This window comes from Pollicipes pollicipes, unplaced genomic scaffold (assembly GCF_011947565.3).
Source record: "Pollicipes pollicipes isolate AB1234 unplaced genomic scaffold, Ppol_2.1 Scaffold_5724;HRSCAF=6776_pilon_pilon_pilon, whole genome shotgun sequence".
NCBI lineage: Eukaryota > Metazoa > Arthropoda > Thecostraca > Pollicipedomorpha > Pollicipedidae > Pollicipes > Pollicipes pollicipes.
In genome coordinates, this window is record NW_023596746.1 from 55,147,109 (window position 1) to 55,169,068 (window position 21,960).

The window sequence follows — 21,960 nt, forward strand, 5'->3', positions numbered from 1 at the left end:
CCCCAGTAATGCCCCAAGCCGAAGCTGTTCTTTATTATTCCAGCTAGTGAAGGTGAAAGCTACATCGCACGCGGCCCGAGGATTGTGTGCAATGTGGGTTAATTTACACCGCACTGTGGGTTGCGTGTGCTGCGTATGTCGTGTGTTTTGCCTAGCGTTCGCAGATGGGTCGTCGCTGCGACCGTGCTGCCCGCGGTTGTGCTGTCCGCGGCCGAGCTCCGCGGCCGAGCTCCGTGGCCGAGCTCCGTGGCTGTGCTCCGCAGCCGAGCTCTTCGGCCGAGTTGTATGCGGACGAGCTCTGCGGGCGAGCTCTGCGTCGGTGTTCTGCGGCCGAGCTCTGCGTCGGTGTTCTGCGGCCGAGCTGTGCGTCGGTGTTCTGCGGCCGAGCTCCGCGCCGGTGTTCTGCGGCCGTGCTCCCTGATCGTGCGCCGCGACGGAAGATTGCAAAGTGATGTCTTCCTTTTGTTAACAGGGTCGGGTGTAGTCGGTACCGTTTGCATTTCTAGTTTGATTTAGTGCTCGCTTCTCGTTTGTTGAGCCACTTAGTTTGCTATTATCGTGAGGTCTAATTTAGTGTTAGTCAATTCATGCTATATTTGTATTCATTTCGTATCGCCAATTTTAGTCTCTGTTCTGTCTGTTTCCGCTCTGTTTAGTTCTAGGTCTAGTCTGTCCATTTCCGAGGTTTCGTTGTTTCCCTGTCAGCGTCCACGAGGAGTGGAGGCGCGGTGTTGGCGATGGGCGGTCATGAAACATAGTGCACCTGAAACCTTGGTGTCTTCGACGTGGCGGCCGTCTACAGAATATGGCCATTTTCAGGGGCCATCCTGCGCAACACACCGCGCTACGGTGTCTCCCGCAACAAAACGGAATAGATACCAGGAGCATGGTTTCGGCCGGAGAGACTGCAACGACGACAGGAAACACCGCGCTGACAACGGCGGCAACGGCAACGAATCGCATCCGTTGAATGGTTAAGTGATTATCGCATCGGGCATAACAGAAAAGTGTATGTTTTGTGCAATGGTACTGCTGCCAAGGTGATGTCGGTCAAATACATGGGGAGCAAACCTTGACTTGGCTTATTATTGATGACATGAAAGCAGTCAGCCTGGAATTACAGCGGTCCATCAATCACATGAAATTTGAAAGGGCGGGTCGATGAAGCCCGACTGGGGCCCATCTGGGGTGGTTAAAAAGGTCCCATCAAGGCTAGTAATATGGGCACATCTGGGCCGGTTACCTGGCTCCCAGCTGGACATACTCATGTGGCCCCTAGCTGAACGTGCCCATGTGGGTCCCAACCGGATAGCCCAGGCGGGCTCCATGTGGGTCACAGTTAGGCCCCACATGTGCCCCAGGTGGGCTGCCCATGTGGGAACCAGTTGGCCATGCTTACGTGGGTCCTAGATGGGCGGCCCAGGTGGGCCCCATGTGGTTCCAGTTTGGCCCCATGTGGGCACTAGATGGGCTGCCCATGTGGGACCTAGTTGACTGCCCATGACATGCCCACGCGGGACCGCAATGGGTCTTAAATGGGCAGCTCAGTTGTGCCCCATGCGGGTCCCAGCTTGGCCTCGTGTGGGTCCCAGGTGGGCTGCCCATGTGGGACCCAGTTGGTTGCCCATGACATGCCTACATGGGACCGAAGTGGGCAGCACTGATGGGCCCCATATGACTGCCCATCTCGGACCCTTATGGGTCCCAGTTGAACATGCTGGCTGGGCCAGTCTGAACCAAGTCAAATGAAAAATGGAACAACTGAGTCACGAGCTGAATCAGATTCCATAATCTGTGAGCCAGTCCGGAGCTGACTCGACACATTTAAGTCAACCAACTCTGATGCTAACCACATCTCGAGACTAGTATCCTTTTCTCCGCAATGCCAGGATACCAATCTTTCCTAAGGCTCCGTAGTCCAAAATACATCAAAATCATACTCAGCCGGTAGGTAACACTCTCCTGTAAATTCATGGGCGTAGGAACAGAGGGGAGGGGGGGGGGGGCAGGAGGCCATGGCCCCCCACTTTGAAAAGTGGGGGGCAGCATTGTTAGCTGCCCCCCTCACACTTTTAAGATTAAGGCCGCGTTTGGCTTACTTTTGCACCACACTTAAATATACATGACGATTTACCTAGTTCACCAGCCATATTCCTCAAGATGCGTCATCTTTTTCGTTTGCTTATTGGCCATCGCTTGGTGTCACAGCCGCAGGCCGACGCCACGCGGCCTATGGAGACTGCAACGCCGGGCGTTCAGCCTGCTGTTGCTATGACCTGTGAGCATGTATGATCAAAACCATTTTACACAGTGTTTTATCCGTAAACAGTTTTGACTGAATCTTGAACATTTAAGACGAACGTGGATTAGCCATGTCAATGCAAGCTTAGGACCCCATTTCATCTACAACGTATGTTCAGGGATTTCTCAATATATCTGAAGAAAACAGAGAAGCATGGAACTGGAGCCTGTCTGACAATTATTGGACCACATTTGGCGATCACGGATGTGGTCGCGTAAATGAGGGTTCCTGTGCTGATCCGGGACCAACTGCGCGGGTCAGAAGGCCTGTGCAATGTGATATGATATATCCCGTCAATGGCCTCCGAATCGACCAGGAGATCCCGCCCTGTGTCGCTAGAATGACAGCCAGAAGATGCTTTGCGATGGGACGGAATCGCCCTTCAGCTCTTGACCGGAACCGTTAATGTGTCCTTGGTGTTCTACTCAAAGCATACCTTGCCCGGAAGGAATAAGGGGCTTCGTTATTGTTGAGTAGGGTAGATGTTTCATTATTGTTGAATAGAGTAGGTGGAAAGGAATTTAAAAAAAAACAGCAAGGCCATCCCATGTTTGCGTAAGAACGTTCAGTTTTCAGAATGGATCAATGAAAAAGTGCATCAAAAGGTTTGAACATACCTACCCGCAACATCGACAGCGAGGACAGCGATGGTCTGGGTCGCAGCTTCCGTAAAACCGAACGGCGTCGGCCACTGGAAGTGCCCCAGACGGTGGGCGCTGTGCTAATCTGTTCTCTGGGCAGATGAATAGTTACAAAAACACGAAAAATAGCAAATCTTCTTATGCTCCTCCAGTTCCACCGCCAGATTCTAGCACCACTTCGCGGTGCTTTAAGGGTCAATCTGTTCCTATCATCAGTCTAAAAATCGCACACGTGAAATATGCGCCCAGACTGCCTTCTAAATGTAAGATTTGCTGTCATGAAGCGTTCAAAGATACTTCTTTCAGAAGCGTCATCATTTGCGTCCACCCGTTGGCCACAGCTCAGCATTAGTTGTTGGGCCGACGCTGCGCGGCCTACGGAGACTGCCACACCTGGCACCGATGTTTTTGTCTCTAAGATTTGCGAGTATGCATGCTGAGAATTATGTTACCTAGCTTTCTTAGTAACCAATTGAAGTGTTTAAAGGTAACTCGATCTACAATCAAAATTTTTACGCTCAAATTTCGATCAAACATATCAATATACGATCTACTTTCGCCATGTCCTCAATGTTTGTAGAGCGCAGTAAAACATTATGGAAAAAGCTTCTGAATTCCGTCGGCTTAAAAAAAGTTCACTAAGCCATGGCAAATTAAGGACACCGGTGATTTGTTCAATGCAGTCGTTAAACGCCTGATTTCTGCAGTTTATTGACCTAACCACACGCTCGGGTGGGGGGTCAAATTGACTCGCTCCCCGTAGGCTTTTCCAGAATGGTCTCCGAAAGGCGCGGTACAGCCCCGCCATGTTTTGCATAGTTGTAGAAAATTGAATAGCGGATCATTTGGTATCAACAATTTAGATTTATCTTGCAGGGTCGCTAACCTATGGCAGGTCAAAGTCAGGCCATGGTTTCAGCGAAGTCAGCTTCTAGGAAATCGTTCAATCTGATGCAACAAGGAAGTGTTACACGAAACCATACATCTCCGAGATGTTTTCTTAGGCAAACAGAAATATTGAATGAGAAAATAACGTTGACCGAAGGTCAGGTATAAAGGTCAGACCAAGGTCAAAATCAACCTGTTTTATTACTCTAGAGCTTGCTGTTGTGTGGAACAGTTTCTGGTGCTCATTTTGAATTTATTGATAGCAGGAACCGCATTATATATCTTACATGGACTTCTCAGAGGTCAGAATAGGCTATTGACCTAAAATAACCTAGGTCAACATTTTGTTTTCTAAAACTTACCACCTAGCGTGACCTTTGTCGCTTATTCAAGTGACAAGCTCAAAGCAATCGTGTATGATGCTGGTCACCATTATATTTAAAGGGTCAACCAAGGTCATTAACCTTAGATGAACATGAGACCTTTTGCTTAGAAACAGTTATCTAGGTTTTGAGGCACGTTAGAGACCAGCCTGGAGTTTGACTGTTTGGCCTTATTTGACAAGAAAGTCATAGCCTAGGAACCTCAAACTTTGACCTAAGTGAGTTCACATACTGGTCCACACCCACTATGAATCTGGTGTTTTTAGCTCTCTTAGTTCCCGAGAACTCAGGGCGGTCAGGGGGGTCAAATTAACTCCCCACCCGAGCAAACGGTATCTGGCCGGCCATCCGGGCGCGTGTTAAAAATGTAAACTGAATTGATTTCACGGTACCTTCTGGTTTCTGTTCTGGTTACAACGTAAAAATTTGCAATGAAACAAAGAAAACCGTATTCCTCGTTAACAAGTAAACTATATCCGGGATATCTTTTTGTGGGGAGGGGGGGGGAAGTCACCATAAAGGAGGCTTAAGTCAACCCTTTGTTCCCCTTAGCAAGGCCCTGGCTGCCCCCTGCCTACACACAAAAGCAGATCGAGTCATCTTCGTTGAATGACGGGCAATTAAATGTCCGTTGGGTCAATTCATATATAGTATAAAGTAGATAAATGGGCAGCTTCCCGGCAGCATTTTTCTGGGGTGGTGTGGTGTAAGGAAAGATCATTCAGAAAAAGGTGCTAACGCAGGCGTCCAGCACATCTTTTAAATTCCGATTAGTAGCAATGCTGCTCCAGAAATGTGCAACAAAGCAGCCATACCGCCAGTTCGCGGTCAGTCATTCGGAGACAGCCGGGCCAGGACAATGGCCACCGACGGCGGATGGGAGCAGAGCTCAATGAATATATGACAGAATGGCCTTCATTCTGTAGCTTGGCTTTCAAAAGAGGATCTCAAGTTCTAAGGCTTTTGTCACACGGTCTTTGGCAGTTTCAAGCTTCCGAATTGTATCCACCTAAAATGCCGGGACAAATCTTATCTTTTGAAAAGCAGCCAGCAAAATGAAGGCGCATGCAAAATCAGCTGTACTGTGAGCGATCGATTCACGTTCAAAACTCTCACAGGCGTATGCTCAGGCCATATTCTGGCATCTACCTTGTGGAGACGGATGCCTACTCATTGACCCGAAATGCCTACCGGCTCGTCGCATTTCGGCTCCCCAGGAAAGATGACGTTGAAATGAACGAATAATCTTGGGAAGCTGGATAGCCTTATTTCCCGAATGACATATGAGTCGTAAAGGCAAGAGTGTGCATCAATGAGAAACAGCTCTAGACGCAAATCTAGAATAGTAGTCATTACATCTGAATAAAGAGAGATAACCTCCTTCTTTACCCTCCCCCCCCCCCCCCCCGGTCGTCGGGCTTATTTTCCAGAAAAAGTTTCTGAAGAACGCCCCGAGCTTGGCCCCCTCCACTTTTTGAAACGTTCATACGCTTTTGTGTAAAGTACGTGCAAGAATTTATCCAGGCACGTTTCCTGACCGTTTCCCCATGCTCCCCACATACCACCAACCGACGGACCTTGCGTCGTCCAACTCGTATCCAAATGGGAATTGGATCCCAAAATCGTGAAAGTTATCCACTCCCATCGAACGAAAACAAATTCAGAATGCCCACCTCTCAACAGCCTCATTTCCTAGTGTCTAGGCGCACTAAACCTCGCCGATGTTGGCAAAAATCGGTACTAAACACTCTTCCCCGCTTAGCAAGAATTCGTACTAAATATTCTCGATGATGTGTTGAGCCACTTTGTAAGATGTGTGCTTAGTAGTTGTCAAAAGAGGGTAATATGAGTGGCGTCATGATTGATGATTAGACACATATTAAGGAGACATGTGCCTGGATCCGAAGGCCAGATGCAGAGTCCCATAGTATCCCATGTTCATAGTATGCTGGGATCTTTCGGAGAGCTTCTGGCGCGTGCCTGCTGACTGCTTGTATGTAATCAGTCCTCTGTTGGTAATCGGAATCACAGATTATGGGGACAATCATGAATATTTGGAAGCAGATAAGCATGATTTGAGCTGACCCTGATCCTAACCAACTGTATGTGTGCCATGCCCAGGATGAGAACATGTGTTTACATGTGTGTTACAATTTTTGGTTATTAAAGCCACACCCACATTTTGTTTGTAGCATAACTTAGATGCACACTGTTTTTAGTGAAGCACTTTGTATGTATCAAAATCAAGGTTTCCCAAAGAATGTTCAGTGATGCTTTTTAGGAGGGGGCTTACCAGCTCTTTTAGTTCCCTTACTCCAGTCCTGTTGCCAGAATCCAGCTTATGGCCCAAAGGAGTGTGTGCAGACCAATGCATGCATTTCCTTTGGGGTTTATACATTTGTTGCTTTATTATTTAAACCAGGTATGACCAAGATGGAAATCTGGACAAAGTCAGTATGAGAAGGATGATTATAGGCTTGTGGCAGCTGTTAGACCTATGAAGTTTAAATAAAGTGCTTGACATTCTGTTTTGTTACAAGCTCTTGCTGCTGCTGGTAAATGGCTCCAAATAGAGTTGAAAAATTGAAAGACAGAATTGAAAAGGTATGTGTACAATGACTGACTGTTAGCACTAGTGACATGACAATGACTGCATAGAATTATTGCCTAACTGGCCAATATTGCCGGTTTTTCTAAATGACAGGCTGCCAGTTGCATGGCCACAGAATGAGGACAGCCTGGTTAATCTGTTCCCAACCAATTTGCACCATTGCTGTTTGGGGGGATGGGTCCAGAAATAGCTCATGAATGCCTCCTCAATGAAACTCAACATCACATCCAAATGAGGTGAAATCGAGGAATGATGTATGTTCAAAAGGGCCTGTTGGCAGCTAGAGAGCCCAAGGTATATTACAGTGTAGGGAGATGATGTCATGTCAACTAGAAAGGGATGGCTGTTGACTATCACGCCCACACAGTTTTGTTTCATAGGATGGGGACTGGAATGTCTTGCACTATATACCAGTGCTTTGGTCTGGAGGCTGGTTTATCATTAAATGAAGAAGGCTTTATGCCAAAGCTTTTTCTTTCTCACCTTGCATGCAATATGATTTCTGCTGTCCACTGTATGCAATAGTCTGTCACTGGGTGTCTCTTCAGTGCTGTTGGACAAAATAGTTGACATCAGGCCTTGGTAATAAAGGAAGTGAGCTCCAAGTAGTTGTTTGAAGTGATTGCTCTTAGGTCCACACACTGGTTGAGGCTTTTTTTAGCCTTTTGCAACATTTGGTAACAGTCATTTTGTTTATGCTGTACTTCACTGGATTCAAAATGCTATCATCAATTCCCACACTTCCTGTAGCAAAGTGATGAGAAGGTTTATTGTGGATATCCACCCCCCAGGAAATTCCCACTTCTTTCTGCTTTTACGTTTTTCTGGTTCTTGTCAGTTGCCAGCATTTTGTAGTCAACCTTGTCTTTGCTTGTCAGTGGTCGACTCCAGTGAAGCTGGTGTGGCTGTTCCAGAGCGGTGTTTGGTTTGGCCACCTAATGCTGCCAGGTCCAATAAAGCTGATAGGCGACTGCTTGATTCGGCGATCGTGTCGCTGGTCATAACGCCTGCTTTGTGGCATAATCTCAGCATAGCTCCCACTTGGTGTGTTCATTGAGCTCTGTAGGCAAGAATGCTGATGGATGACGGTTTTCTGTATGATGGGCAATATATTAACATAAAGAGTAGGACGGCATTGTTGATGAACTGAATATGAACAAAGATGGCAAGTTAGTATGCCCAGTACAGCAGGCTGTGCATATGCCAGCATGCTTTGTGTGATGTACAAGGCTTTTGGTCAGTGGCACAAGCTGATGCCCTGCATAATGTTCCTTAGACATGGTGCAGATCAGTTGTCAAATTTTTATATATGCCTTTGATTGTTTCCAGTTAGCCCATGCACCACACAGTGAGCGGCTGCTGAAGGCTGCCCGGCTTCTAGCACCATGATGTCCTCCAAGCCTAAGGCGTGCATCCTGGACCGTTCACTGAGCAGAGGCAAGGGTGAAGTGAATCTCAGCCTGTTCGCCCTGCTCTTCGCCGAGATCGTCCACTACACCCACAACCGGGTGCAGTCAGTGTCCGAGCTGCAGAACAAGTGAGCACTCAACCCATATGTATGCCTAGCTCCCTGAGTTAACTATGCAATGGCTGATGTTTTTGCTGAGGCATGCATTCATGTGTAAACAGACAACATTATTGGGTCTGCTTCCATGGATTGGGGTAAATGCCAATGACGTGCAAAGTGTACTATGGCTGCAAAGTGTGCTATAACTGGAAAGTGTATTATTCGTCAGCTGTGTCTTTACATTTAATGAGCAAAAGCCAGATTTCTTCATGAATGCACGGAAAATAATGCATGTTCTGTCTTGGTTGATGTTTAAAGAACTCGTTCTCATCATCTGTTTTTCCCATCTTTAAAAAATTATAGCGTATACGTGCCCTGTCCTATGAGTTACGGTGCAAGAACTCCGGCTCAGATAGCCACGACGCCACCTCCAAGGCGGCGGTTGAACGCTCTCTATGAGCTCTGGTGTGGACCACCGATACGCCACTGTTGCTTTGCTTTGACGGTAACAAACACGCGCGTTTCCGCAGGCTGGCGGAGATGGGGTATCACGTGGGTATCCGGATGCTCGACCTCATCGTTGTTCGAGAGCGGAATCTCAAGCGGGAGACCAAGATACTGAACATACTGCTATTTATTAAGGGCACCTTCTGGAAGGTAGGGCTCCGCACAACGCTTGCGATCTTTCTGGACAGGCCGTGGCCCTCTGTTAATGGAAGATCTTATCTGAGAACCTTCGGATGTTGGTTTGATACAACTGGCGACACTTCACGTCCTATGCGCCAGTTCTGTTCTGTCGATGATACAGAGCTATAGGCGCTACAAAGTCCTCGGTCCCACACTTCACTGTGTAGTCTATAGCGTTTCAAAAGCGACCAGTGCAGCTGCAGCACTCCCATGTTTTCCCCCACAAATCATCGCTTCGCAACGGCACTTCGCAACGGTACGATTCACCGCGCCGCCGATCCACCACCTGAGCTTGTGACGTGCCGCCACCCCGCAGCCGAAGGTACACTGGGCAGCACGTGCCTCCGCCGCGCGCCGTCGCCGTCGGCGCCGTGGCCTGGCCCGACCGGTGACGTCCCCGTGCCCACACCGTCCGCCGTCGCCGTCGGCGCCGTGGCCCGGCCCGACCGGTGACGCCCCTGTGCCCACACCCTCCGCAGACCATGTTCGGCAAGGAGGCGGACAAGCTGGAGCACGCCAATGACGACGAGCGCATGTACTACATCATCGAGAAGGAGCCGCTGGTCAGCACCTTCATCTCGGTGCCCAAGGACAAGGGCAGCCTGAACTGCGCCGCATTCGTCGCTGGCATGATCGAGGCCGTGTTGTGCGGCTCAAACTTCGTGAGTGCCGGCACGGAGCGGAGTCGTCCGAGCCCGTTGGCAGGGCAGGGGAACTGTCATACTGGAGGGAGTCAAACCAATGGCGTGGTGGACGGGGACGGCCCCTGAAAGCGTTAAAGTCATTGTCGCCTCCCGGGGGAGGGGCGGTACGCGAAGCCTCAGGGAGGGAAGCAGGCCTCCTTCCCTTCGCCCTAATTTATGCGCCAGCGGTGATAGGGATTCCTTGCTTTCAGTGCTTCGCGTGTGAGGTGACGATTGTTTTGTTTAAAGCGATCCGCTATGCAATGGCATTAAATGTTTCGACTTGAAAGTGCTCAATGCGCTGTTTGGATATCCTCATCCTCATCAATCTGCCGTGTTTTATCAAGTGGCCTTTGCTCATGAAAAGTCATACACGTCGATGCATGGGTGTCGATTCCTTAAAATGATGGGCCAGATTCGTGGCAGTCATCATGAAGGAACAGGTCCAAACACTTCTCGGGCTTCGTGCCTTATGATCTGGTTATCCATTACATATGCATAGTGTCAGCATTATATGTGGCTACCATGACCCATTTATATGAAGGTTCTCGACACACCAAAATTGCATCGATAAAACATTGCATTTTAGTGAGGATTAACGTTAACGAATTGATGTTTATAGCTGCTAATGTTTAACTCAAAACATAATTTAAGAACGTGATCTTCAGTATTTCCCAAATACACTTAGGCAGATACCCTCCTGTTGATAATCCATTTTCCCGATATTTTCGATAAATACAAATGACGAGCCAGCTGCACGTCTGGAGGACACTTCCGAGCTGTTGTACCTCTAAAGGGGAAGCGACTTTCACCCCTCTCACTTCGAACGTGGGAAAATGAAACACCCGCCATAGCAGTGTCATGCGCAATGCAGGTTGATCGTAACAGCGTTGCGAGTTGAGCTGGCTCTTCAGCTACCATGAGATTAAACTGACGTGTGTACAGTCGGTGCTCAAGAGCTCACCCACGCAGGGGCGTAGCCGGAGTCTTGGTACTTGGGGGCTGGTACACATGGTTGACCAAGCCCCTTCCCCATGGCGGAAGGCCCCATCCAATAATAAAACTCACCGGATATGGCCGTTTGATCTGGAGGGGAGCCATGTCCCTAAAAGGCAGGAGGCACCGATGGATGTAACTCTATTTTTATTTTGAAGCCGTGAAACTGAAATAAGTAGGCGTTAAATCATTGCATTTAATAAACCACATGTGCTATCGATTTGATAACGTTTCAGTAGACTTCCTAATCCGATAGCACTCAGAGGCTGTGCTGGAATTGTTCTGGGTTGTACAGGAACATCGTGAACGTAGATCTTAGATCGAGACAGCGTCGTAAATTTGCATTCACACCAAGATATTTTGGTCTCAGAATAATCACGGTCGTCCAGAATTGAGTAGTGAAGGAATTACGCACCAAAGCTTTGGCCCTGCGCGCTCGCATGTCTTTCAACAAAAACCTGGCGTCGGGCGTTGCAGTCTCCGGAGACCGCGCGGTGTCGGTTCTGCACCGCATGCTGGGCGATGGCCAGCGGGCGGACACAAACGGCAACGCTGCTGGAAAAATACCTCAAACCCTTTAGGATGTAAACTGGAACGCTTATAAAGTGTTCCGGGAGTATGTTTTACTCGTGCAATGTAATAGAAGCTAATTAGCATTTGCAGCACTGCGCACCTGTACTAGAATTCGATGGTTAAACTAGACAAAGCAAGGCAGAATATCTATTTTCGTGATACTGTCGCTGTTTATTGTTTTTTAGAGAACATGCTCAAAATTCGACAGGTTAGATATACGCTGCAGTCCAAATTTTGAACGACACGTTTTGATTAAAAAAACTTTTGGCAGCATTGTTTCACGATGACTGTACTGGGGCGCCAGGCACCACGCCCCGGTGTTAGCTGCAGGGCTCAACGCCGCTCGGTCTCATAGAACCGCAACCGCGGCGATCGGTGTTTTTGTTCCTGAGTTTGTGAACGCGTAGACTCAAAACTGTTTACGTGATTTGTTTCACATGCTGATCCAGAGCAAGGATGGACGCCTCGTTTCTTTTGGCCATTTCACTGTTTACCCCACTGTGATCCGCCCTATTAAACACTGAGGAAACCCCGCACCTTTTCGGAGCAGGAGATCTAGTAGGCAGGCCGATAGGGGGCATATTCTATGTCTCGGTCAGGGGCTTCAGGTTCATTCGGTTACAGCGTGGGGTGCCTGCCGGCTGCCGTGCCGATGACACAGGGGTGGGATCCCTTTCGATGTGCAAGCCCCTACAGGGACACATCATACGTCGGCTGCCTGCCTGACGCTGGAGGCCCCCTGACCGGACCATTTGTCCCCAGGTGAACGGAGGGCCCTCATTGATGCAAAAGGTCCCTTACCGTCGCCGATGTTCAATAATCTGGCTGAAATGGAATGGGGAGCCCTTCGTTTCGGTACCGGGGCCCTGCCTGACAAAGGGCTTTCCTTTGTCACATTGCGGGCTCACATAAACTCTCATTTCCTTTTTCATTGCTAGAGAGCCTCGACCAACGCAAGAGGCCTCTGGCTTTCGGGGATTTCTGGCTTTTGTCCCTGTCCCTGTCTAGCAAATGTTGCCCTGGCCGACACGAGGCCCCTTGCAAACATTGAGCCCTTTTTCAGACTTTGTGGGCCCTGACAAACGAAGAACCCTCATTGCTTCAGTGTTCCCTACTTATTCGAATCGCAGATGCCGACCTTGTCCCTGCCCGATAATGGCTGAATAATGGCCATCAGGGCTCAGACCGATGCGGGCCGACTGTTCAGTGTCGGTGATATTCGGCCGAAATAGAGACCAGGGTGTCCCTAATCGGTGCGAGAGGACCTCCGAGATATTTGATGGCCCAGCCCCGCCTTCGTACCTTCCAATCGGGCACTGGATCGTGGTCCCGAGGGGCCCTTCGGCTTCTCTGCAGGCCCCTCTAACACTGTCCCAGGCCTGACTCGAGCTCTTTGTCAATACCGGATCCGTGTCAGGCACTGTGGTCCCCTGACCGACACAGGAGCCACTGATTGACTAAAGGGTCCTGGCCAATGTAAGTCGCAGATCTCAGCCCTGCCTCTGCTTGCGAAATTTTCCCTATGTCCTAGACCTGACCTGGGGTATGATCTGGTGACGAAGCTTTCGCGTGCCACGGTCGTTAAGACGGCACCATTGGAGTATACTTTCGCAATATAGGATTGGTGAGGCCGATCGGGGAAAACTTCACACCAAGTGCACTAAAAACTGGACACTTCCCGGATTTCGCCAAATTCCCTCTCAACGACGCTATAGATTTGGATTCCCCCCCCCCCCCCTCCAACAAAAAAGGAAAATGCAGCGTGGTCTAATTCGTTAGCTTACCCGGTCTGGGCGAAAGATGTTGTCGTTGGACACCATTATGATTTTGTTTGGCGTCGATTGTCGAAACCAGACGTCAGCAACCGACGTAGGGTCGATGTTATGTGGGTTCAGACGTTGTTGGACGTGCACGGCTTCGGGAGCAAGAGGTGTAAATCGATTTGCGTGACTAATGTCTGCCATGGAAGTCTCGGCTGATGCCGCGAGGCGGGATGCAGGCGCATCACTCCCATTAGGCATGCTGGACACGGCTGGTGTTGGTGGTCATGGTCGGACGAATACCGCTGTCGGTTTGGTCAGCTGGTGTTGATCGGCAGGTTTTTGTAACCGCTTCATCGAATATTCATGTTGAAGTGAAGGTCGACGCATTTCAAGGGTTCCTCCGAATATAGGCGACTTATGACGGCCACGTTGTTTGGGTGCAAATACTCAACTACTTTTTCATTTTCTCATGAGACGTTGTAGCAAAATACGCAACTTGCTCTGGTCCGTACAGCCTGAACCAGCGCTGAATAATTTCAAAACACCCCCACAATAGCACAAAACTTGACCATGGTCAACAATAAGTATAAATCGTGTAGTTAAAAATATCCAGCATGCAGGAAAACAGGGAGAAGCGCAAGTAAACGCGGTACAACCGCGGAGCTTGAAAAGTGTGGCCGACAGTCAAATGCACGAAACGGGGCATTATATGAGTTTCCACTCCCTTTGGTTCCTGTACCTTTTACAGTCTTCCTTAATTTTGATATAATTTCGAGATTCTTTTGCTCATTTCTTACATGTGCTTCATAAAGTTGGTGGTTGGGGCAAAAGTTGGGGATGAGACGTCAGATTGGACATTGGGAGGGGGGGGGGGGGGGGCGGCGGGCAGTGGCCCACCCAACAGAATGTTAATCGGCACCCGTGTGGATGACACGCGGCGTATTACATACGTGATCAGTCAGCAGTGTTCCTGTGTCCATCGGTGCTGTGTCGCGTAAATCAGTTTCCATCAGGCCTCTGCCATCATGTAAACCAGGTCTGATGACCTTGCATAAATCATCCTCCTCCGGCCGGTTAACAATGCCCGCATGTTGAGGCCGGTGGTCGGAGCGCGTCCTCTGACCAGCTTGTCCCGCCCCGCCGTTCCAGCGGGCCAAGGTGACGGCCCACTGGCACAAGGGCACGACGTTCATGGTGCGCTTCGAGAGCTCGGTGCTGACCCGGGACGCGCAGGTGGACGGCCGGTAGGTGCTCACGAGCCCGGGCCACACCGGGACAGCACGAGACGGACCCGGACTGCCCCCAGCAGGGTGCGGAGCCGCGGGCCGGGTCGCGACTCGCGGCGAACTTCGGTCGCGGCCACGCGCGCCGCTGCTGGACACGGTCGCCGTCGGAGCGAGGCCCGCCGCCCGGCGCGGCCGCTGGCGTTACAAGAGGCCGAGAACAGCTCGCCGCGCTGTCGGGCGGCAGCTCCAGGGGCTGATCTGCCGTGTCCGGCCGTCTCGGGCCAAACCGCTGGTGCAGATGGCCACGGCACTGGTCGCTGTCAAAGCGCAGCGCAGAGCTAGTTGTAAAATACTGCGCGATCGTATGGGTCGAATGACTTCAATTCCATGGTCGCGCGTGCTACTCGCATTGTTTTGTTTTTTGTATAATATATGGACCGGTGCCTTGGTTAATACACGAATGTACGGTGCTGGTTGTTGTACGTTCGCTGTGCTAGTGGACAGTCGCGGCTGTCGAGGACAGTGACACGCGAGCCGTCGAAGCGCCAGCTACATCAACGTGCCGCTCTCAATGTGCACAAGTCAAGTGATGCGATCGTGCCAACATCGCCAGAGCCGCGGCCGCGATCCCCGCCGCCAGACACAGGCGCCTCAGCCGGGTATATTTAACAAATCATAATATTAAGTTTGACCAGACGGCCACACGTGCACGGCCGGAGCGGGCGCGGCCCGCGAAGCTGCCCTCGGGAGCTGCCTCTGACTGAGGCGGCTTCACCGCCCGCCCGCCCGCGTGAGATTACGTAACAACGGGAACACCCAGACTGTCGCGGCCCGCCGCGGCCAGGCCGCGAGCAGACTCAACAATAATATCCTCATCAAAGCTTAAGCTTACCGATGCCATACACTCGCGAGAAGTGACCCACATGAGAACCACACACACACGCACACACACACACACAGCCACGCACACTCACCAGCCGTCAGTACAACTGAAAGAACAGGGCAGAGTAGTGAACTCGCCTTCAGCGCCCCCGGGCGGGGCCCGGGGCGACTCATATGTTTTAATTCTATCCTACAAAACTACCAAAATTACAACGGAGGAACGTTAAACACACAATCCAGGTACATTTGATAAACTCAGGTAAGCTGTCGACAAGCCGGGCTATTAAGCTCAACACAACCGTCTGGAGCACGGGACGCAAGCCTCACCCGCCGACGACCCCGGCTCAGTACCCGCGAGATGGCAGTCAGGACTGAGCGGCGACCGCCGGCTGGCAACGCCCAGCCGACTGAGCAACAAAGCTCAATACAAGCCTCTTAATCAAATACTGATTAGTTGAAAATCCCTTCGCTCCACCGCACGGTCCGCTCCCGACTCCCCCGCCCCGGGGCGGTGCCGGCGCGCGGCCGAGCGCCGCTCGGGACCGGGGAGCGGCCGCCCGCCCTCTGGCGGCGGCCGGGAGAGACCTGCCGGAGAAAGGCAACCACGCCCATCACACTGGCGCACGCGCGCGACCCCGCTCTCTCTCTCTCTCTCTCTCTCTCTCTCTCTCCTCTCCTCTCTCTCTCTCTCTCTCTCTCTCTCTCTCTCTCTCTCTCTCTCTCTCTCTCTCTCTCCTCTCTCTCTCTCTCTCTCTCTCTCTCTCTCTCTCTCTCTCTCTCTCTCTCTCTCTCTCTCTCTCTCTCTCTCTCTCTCTCTCTCTCTCTCTCTCTTCTCTCTCTCTCTCTCTCTCTCTCTTCTCGCTCTCTCTTCTCTCTCTCTCTCTCTCTCTCTCTCTCTCTCTCTCTCTCTCTCTCTCTCTCTCTCTCTCTCTCTTCTCTCTCTCTCTCCCAACCACTGCGGCGACGCCTACCACAACCGCACACAGCTCGTAAGGGTTAACAACCGGCAACCGCCCCGCCCATGCGCCGACAACGCAGTGCTCGTTCCCCGCGCCGCCTCAGCTGCGGGGTTTGTCTTGCCGGCCGGTGCCTGTTGGCCGCTGCGCCTGCCCCCCGGGGCACGGAGGGGGCAACAGGGCAACGGGCACATGTCCGGCTCGCGCCGGCCCGCCGGGCACGCCGCCGGCCGCCGCCGGAAAGATCGGAGCACACCGCCGCCGGCCACTAGGACTCGGAAGTGAGGATGTACTCCTTGATCTGCGGAGGGCAGCGCAGTTTTTGTTGACGCTGGGACCGGGGCCGGGCGCCGCAGCGCAGCCGTAGAATCGAGGACGCCGGCCGATCTGCTTCAGAGTCCGCGGGTTGGTCTGCAGCGCGCGCAGAGCGCTGGCCAGCTGCCACTTAATGGGCGCCAGCGTGGCCTGCGTGTGCAGCAGCCGCAGACACGAGTACAACACACTGTGGTCCATGCATAGGTAGTAGAGCCGGATGATCCGCTCGAAGCGGCGCTCCGGATCGAGCAGCAACTCCTCTCGCCGGATCAGCCGCTGGATGTAGAAGTAGAGCACCTGGTGTGACGACTTCTTCAGGAACACCGACGACTGCGAGTGGCAGATCTTGGGCTCGTTGCTGGTGCTGATGCTGACGTTGGGGTCGGCGCCGTGCTGGAGCAGCGTCAGCGTCAGGTCGCGCACATGGCCCAGGTCGGCCGCGCTGCGTGCCGACGACACCCATGTCGATCACCGACAGCAGGATGTGGTGCGAGCGCTGGCTGAAGCGCACGTTCGGGTCCAGCCCGTGCTGCAACAGGATGACCAGCAGCTGGCGGATGAAGTCGAACGCCTGCGCCTTTCTCGGCCTCACGGCTCAGGGCGATGTTCTCCGAGGCGGTGAACATGAAGCACGTGCAGCGGCGTCAGGTTGCTGCGCGACGAGCAGTTGACTTCGGCGCCGTGCTTGCACAGGATGCGCACGCAGTTCAGGTAGAAGATCTTCATGGTTGTGGTTGAAGTGGTTGTAGCGGGTCCTTGTTGATCAGCGGCACCAGACACACCATTCAGCGGCACCGAGCCGTAGCGCCCCCACCACGTTGGGGTTGCCGCTGTTCTGCAGCAGCATGTCCAGCAGCTCGTACCTGCCGGTGTTGACAGGGGCGCCGGTCAGCACAACCGCGACAGCGGCACGTGAAGAGGCGGCACAGGCCACACCCAACACCCGCCCGATCGAACATCGCCAACCGCACACACGCATGTCAATATGTGGGGCATCAGCGTGGGGCTTCATGTGCACGTTTGAAAGAAACAGGGCCCAATACAAATACCCACCCATATTGTCACGGGTTGGCCCATCGCATGGTAACGGGGTGTACGCCAACGGCGCACGGCAAACACAACACCTTCAAAAGGGTTCCACTAGTACCGAGCTTCTACAGCCAAAGCACTGTCCACATTCTCTCCACCGTTTTCTGGCACCTGAACAGTCATCAGTCCTTCACACCACATCACCCTCAGCTTCCAACCGCCCGGCCAGCCGAGTCCGCCAGCGCCGCCGCCCGTCGACAGACCTGAACTCCCAGTCGCGAACGTGGCGCAGCACGCAGGCCAGCGCGCTGTTGCCCTGCTGGTTGATGCTGGGCGCCGCACCGTTCTGCAGCAGGTAGCGCACCAGGTGCAGCGTGTCCCACTTGGTCCAGGGCGGCGGCTCGTGGTCGTAGCCGTACCGCGCCTCCTCCAGCGCGTACCTGCGCCCGGCCGCCACGCGCGCGTTCAGCCGCGCGGCCGATACATGGGTCCCACGGCTGACCAATGGGCCGGCCCACCACCCGCCGCCCGCAAATACGCCACGATAGGTGCCAGCAAGACGAGACATCAACTTAGTGCAAACATAGCTGAGAGGTAAAAAGAGAAGCTTCACACAGCATCGAGTATGTCGTTTCCAGTACCATATTCATGGTTGGGGGTGCTATTTTTGTCTTAACCATGCTAGCACACACTTTAAGGGTGCACACTTGTGACGACCCAGAGAGCGCAAACGCTAGGAGCACTGCAAGCGATGACGTACCTTGTCGGCAGTACTCGACATCAAACATGATAATGACCACGCCTCCATACAGGCAAAGATTACGAGCTAGCACACTCGTTTCTGCAGGATATTCATCCCTGACGTGCAGCGGTGTTTTACCCAATGTTCACAGCACACAGCAAGTACACGCGGCGCCAACACTTGCCAGCGCCGCCACCCAGATGGGGAGCCGACACAGGCGGGGCTGGAGCGTGAGCGGGGCCGACACGCGGCCGCGGCCGGCGCCGCTCCGACCCCCAGCCGCTGACCTGACGATCAGCGCGTGCAGCGGCGTGTTGCCCAGCGAGTCGGGCTCATTGATCAGCTCGCGCAGCCCGTGGTCCAGCAGCAGCTTGGCCGTGCACAGCGTGTCGCTGACGGTCTTCTTGCCAAGCAGGAACACCTGCCGACCGAAGACGGCTGGTGAGGCCGGCGACGCGGCACCCGACTCCTCCCTCCAAACAGCCGCAGGCAGCCGAGTCACCGCCCAAGGAAGGTGACACAGAACAGAAACCGCGTTTCGTTGGGCGCACATGCGCGCGGTTGCACCAAAACTAGATAGAAAGAATACTGACCACGTGCAGTAGCGTCATCTGTTGGGTGGACGTGCGAACCAAAGTGTCGGCACCGCACGCTATGAGTCGCTCCAGGAACTGGACGTGGTGCAACGCTGCCTGGTGGATCGGGTAGTATTCATCGTAGCACTGGTTTATCTCGTCCGACCTGCAGACGGAAGACGGATTGCCACTGGCGCCAGAGTAACCTTGGGAGTGGGTGATACAAGGCCTGACTGAAGCACCCCAGCTATACACCTGTCGATAGGAAAGGTCGGCGATGAGAGCAGCACACCTGCTCAATTGGTTTGCATCAGCCGAATTACCCCAGCCATTCAAATTTGGGAGGCCTACGCAAACAAGATCACCATCTGTCGGCACATTTGCATAAAACGGACCGAGCAATTAAAAGAACTCACTGGCAGCCTCAAGAAGCCTAATTTAAGACGTCACTCGGTTGCTCCGTCCCCGCCTGGCCAGTGGTCAGCCAGAGCACGTACCTCTCGGAGACCAGGTACTGGACGCAGTTCCAGGCGCCCCGCTCACAGGCGATGTGCAGCAGCGGCCGCTTCTGTTGCCACGGCAGCCAGTGGTCTTCCCCCTGTTGGGTCAGCAGCTCCAGAATCTCCACCTGGCGACGTCACGCGCAGATCACACGACAGCCCCACCTCTCCCCACAAGTCAATAATCCAAACTATCCACCCGAGCCATCACAAATGGCATAGAATACAAAACCGAGACCAAACGAGCACCAACAAAGGCCCTCCCTTTGTGGCGCATGATGCAGATAGCCTGTTAATGTACAGCAGCACTAGCCAGTCTCGTCCCTGCCTACACAGCACCGCTGTCGTCCTGTCGCTCTGTCTGCGCTGTCACCCCCAGTCTCTGTCGTCAGCCACGGGCCCCTCACCCCTCCCTGTCGTCAGCCGCCGGCCCCTCACCTCTCCCTGTCATCAGCCCCGGGCCCCCCACCTCTCCCTGTCGTCAGTCCCGGGCTCCCCGCCCCTCCCTGTCGTCAGTCCCGGGCCCCTCGCCCCTCCCTGTCGTCAGTCCCGGGCTCCTCGCCCCTCCCTGTCGTCAGTCCCGGGCTCCTCACCCCTCCCTGTCGTCAGTCCCGGGCTCCTCACCCCTCCCTGTCGTCAGTCCCGGGCTCCTCACCCCTCCCTGTCGTCAGTCCCGGGCTCCTCACCCCTCTCTGTCGTCAGTCCCGGGCTCCTCGCCCCTCCCTGTCGTCAGTCCCGGGCTCCTCACCCCTCCCTGTCGTCAGTCCCGGGCTCCTCACCCCTCCCTGTCGTCAGTCCCGGGCTCCTCGCCCCTCCCTGTCGTCAGTCCTGGGCCCCTCGCCCCTCCCTGTCGTCAGTCCCGGGCTCCTCACCTGGTCGCCGTCGATAGCGTAGTAGACGGCCGATTGGAGGCGGTCGCTGCTGCGCTGGTCGGCGCTACCCGACTCGAACGGGCTGCTGTACTTGCCGCGCTGCTCGCAGTTCTGGTTGTGCGGGCCCGGCCAGCACATGCGCGCCTCCACGTCGATGCGGGCGCCGTGCTTCAGCAGCATCTCCACGCAGTCTTCGTACCTGCAGGAGCGGGCAGCCACGAAAGATTAGTCGCCGCGCTAACGGTGTGGGGGCATTGGCGTGGACACCGTGGGGCCACAGACAACAAGACATCCCCAGAGCAGGCGAGCTATTTAAACACTTTACCACACCGTCGACGATGTCCACGATTTAAATTCACGCGCACGCACCGAAATAACGTTTCAGCGCTGTGTCAAAGGCACAAGCTCACAGGCTGGCTAAGAATCCCTCATAACATATGTAATCTTCAAAAAAATACATTATAGGCCCAACATTCCATAGCACAACTAAACAAGTGCAAAAGCGATAGGGATATCTCATATCGCTACGACACGCAGCAAGTATATAGGATCTGGACGTTCCATGACCATGCGATCGGAGCGTTCCAGACACCACTGACCATCATCAGACTCAGGTCCGACCAGATAACACCAGACTGTGTTCCAGACACCACTGACCATCATCAGACTCAGGTCTGATCAGGTAACACCAGACTGCGTTCCAGACACCACTGGCCATCATCAGACTCAGGTCCGACCAGATAACACCAGACTGCGTTCCAGACACCACTGGCCATCATCAGACTCAGGTCCGATCAGATAACACCAGACTGTGTTCCAGACACCACTGGCCATCATCAGACTCAGGTCCGACCAGATAACACTAGACTGTGTTCCAGACACCGCTGACCATCATCAGACTCAGGTCTGATCAGATGACATCAGACTGCGTTCCAGACACCACTGGCCATCATCAGACTCAGGTCCGACCAGATAACACCAGACTGCGTTCCAGACACCACTGACCATCATCAGACTCAGGTCCGACCAGATAACACCAGACTGCGTTCCAGACACCACTGACCATCATCAGACTCAGGTCCGACCAGATAACATCAGACTGTGTTCCAGACACCACTGACCATCATCAGACTCAGGTCAGACCAGATGACACCGGACTATCGGCTACTCGTGTCCTGCTCTGGGTCCTCTCGCCGACCGACACGTAAGACTCAGTCTGAAGGTCAGCTTTCTCAGGCTCACAGACACGGTGGACTCCATCCGAGGACCAGCTCGACCGACGCCTCCCAGATGGCTGGCAGGAGGGGGTAGCCGGGGGACAGCAGGGAGGGGGAGCGGAGGCAGCACCAGAGCTCGGCTCGCGCCCGCACCAGGCCAGTGAGCGCCACTGACCCCTTCAGACAGGCGATGTGCAGAGGCAGCGAGCACACGCCCCTGTTGACGTCCAGGTTCCGTGACAAGATCCACCGCACCATGTCCAGGTTGTTGATGCCCACACACTTCTGGAGCAGGTTATACCCCTCCTCGTTGTGCACTTGCAGGATGTTCTCTCCCTGCCGCATGCACGTGGCAGCATGTGAGTGAACAAGAAGTAGCAAAAGCAGGACGATGTGTGAGGGCTTCTGCCATTCACGATGTCACGGCTGTCAAGTCCCAAACCAAAAGCAAAACAACCACATTTCGCTCATCTGAAGACCACATCAACAACGTGGCCCCCCCCCCCCCCCCACCCCCCCCCCCCCCCCCCCCCCCCCCCCCCCCCCCAATGGCAGCGAAACAAAGACCAGAAACCAATCCAACTTAACAGGATGCCAAGACGAGCCCAGGGC

The 21,960-nt window shown here is 53.4% G+C and overlaps 2 protein-coding genes across 3 annotated transcripts; one reads left to right on the forward strand and one right to left on the reverse strand.

The window, feature by feature from the left end:
- Window positions 1-6,112: 6,112 nt before the first annotated feature.
- On the forward strand, window positions 6,113-14,729 carry LOC119103957 (trafficking protein particle complex subunit 5). 2 transcript variants are annotated; one of them, XM_037227670.1, is made up of 5 exons: window positions 6,113-6,207; window positions 8,155-8,362; window positions 8,863-8,989; window positions 9,499-9,681; window positions 14,184-14,729. In XM_037227670.1, exons 2-5 carry the CDS (start codon window positions 8,211-8,213, stop codon window positions 14,280-14,282), a joined length of 561 nt encoding a protein of 186 aa, XP_037083565.1. In that variant the 5' UTR covers window positions 6,113-6,207; window positions 8,155-8,210; the 3' UTR covers window positions 14,283-14,729. The 2 variants fall into 2 exon arrangements, with proteins under 2 accessions (XP_037083565.1, XP_037083564.1); XM_037227669.1 differs by lacking the exon at window positions 6,113-6,207 and adding an exon at window positions 6,619-6,818.
- A 24-nt stretch (window positions 14,730-14,753) lies between these two features.
- On the reverse strand, window positions 14,754-21,684 carry LOC119103219 (ankyrin-3-like; the record flags this gene model as incomplete). Its single annotated transcript, XM_037226661.1, is given in 14 exon segments — window positions 14,754-14,770; window positions 16,482-16,872; window positions 16,874-16,993; window positions 16,995-17,039; window positions 17,041-17,148; window positions 17,151-17,198; window positions 17,200-17,223; window positions 17,225-17,276; window positions 17,706-17,882; window positions 18,472-18,605; window positions 18,778-18,925; window positions 19,257-19,387; window positions 20,132-20,330; window positions 21,524-21,684. Coding segments are annotated over 14 exon segments (1,755 nt in total), but the record flags the coding sequence as incomplete, so codon positions are not given.
- Between the last annotated feature and the right edge of the window lie 276 nt (window positions 21,685-21,960).

Excerpts from the sequence above, each read along its gene's own strand:
- LOC119103957 (XM_037227670.1), top strand. The coding sequence starts at position 8,211 with ATGATGTCCTCCAAGCCTAAGGCGTGCATCCTGGACCGTTCACTGAGC. Across the intron at positions 8,363-8,862 it reads GTGTCCGAGCTGCAGAACAA|GCTGGCGGAGATGGGGTATC; the intron begins GTGAGCACTCAA and ends GCGTTTCCGCAG. Across the intron at positions 9,682-14,183 it reads TGTTGTGCGGCTCAAACTTC|CGGGCCAAGGTGACGGCCCA; the intron begins GTGAGTGCCGGC and ends CCGCCGTTCCAG.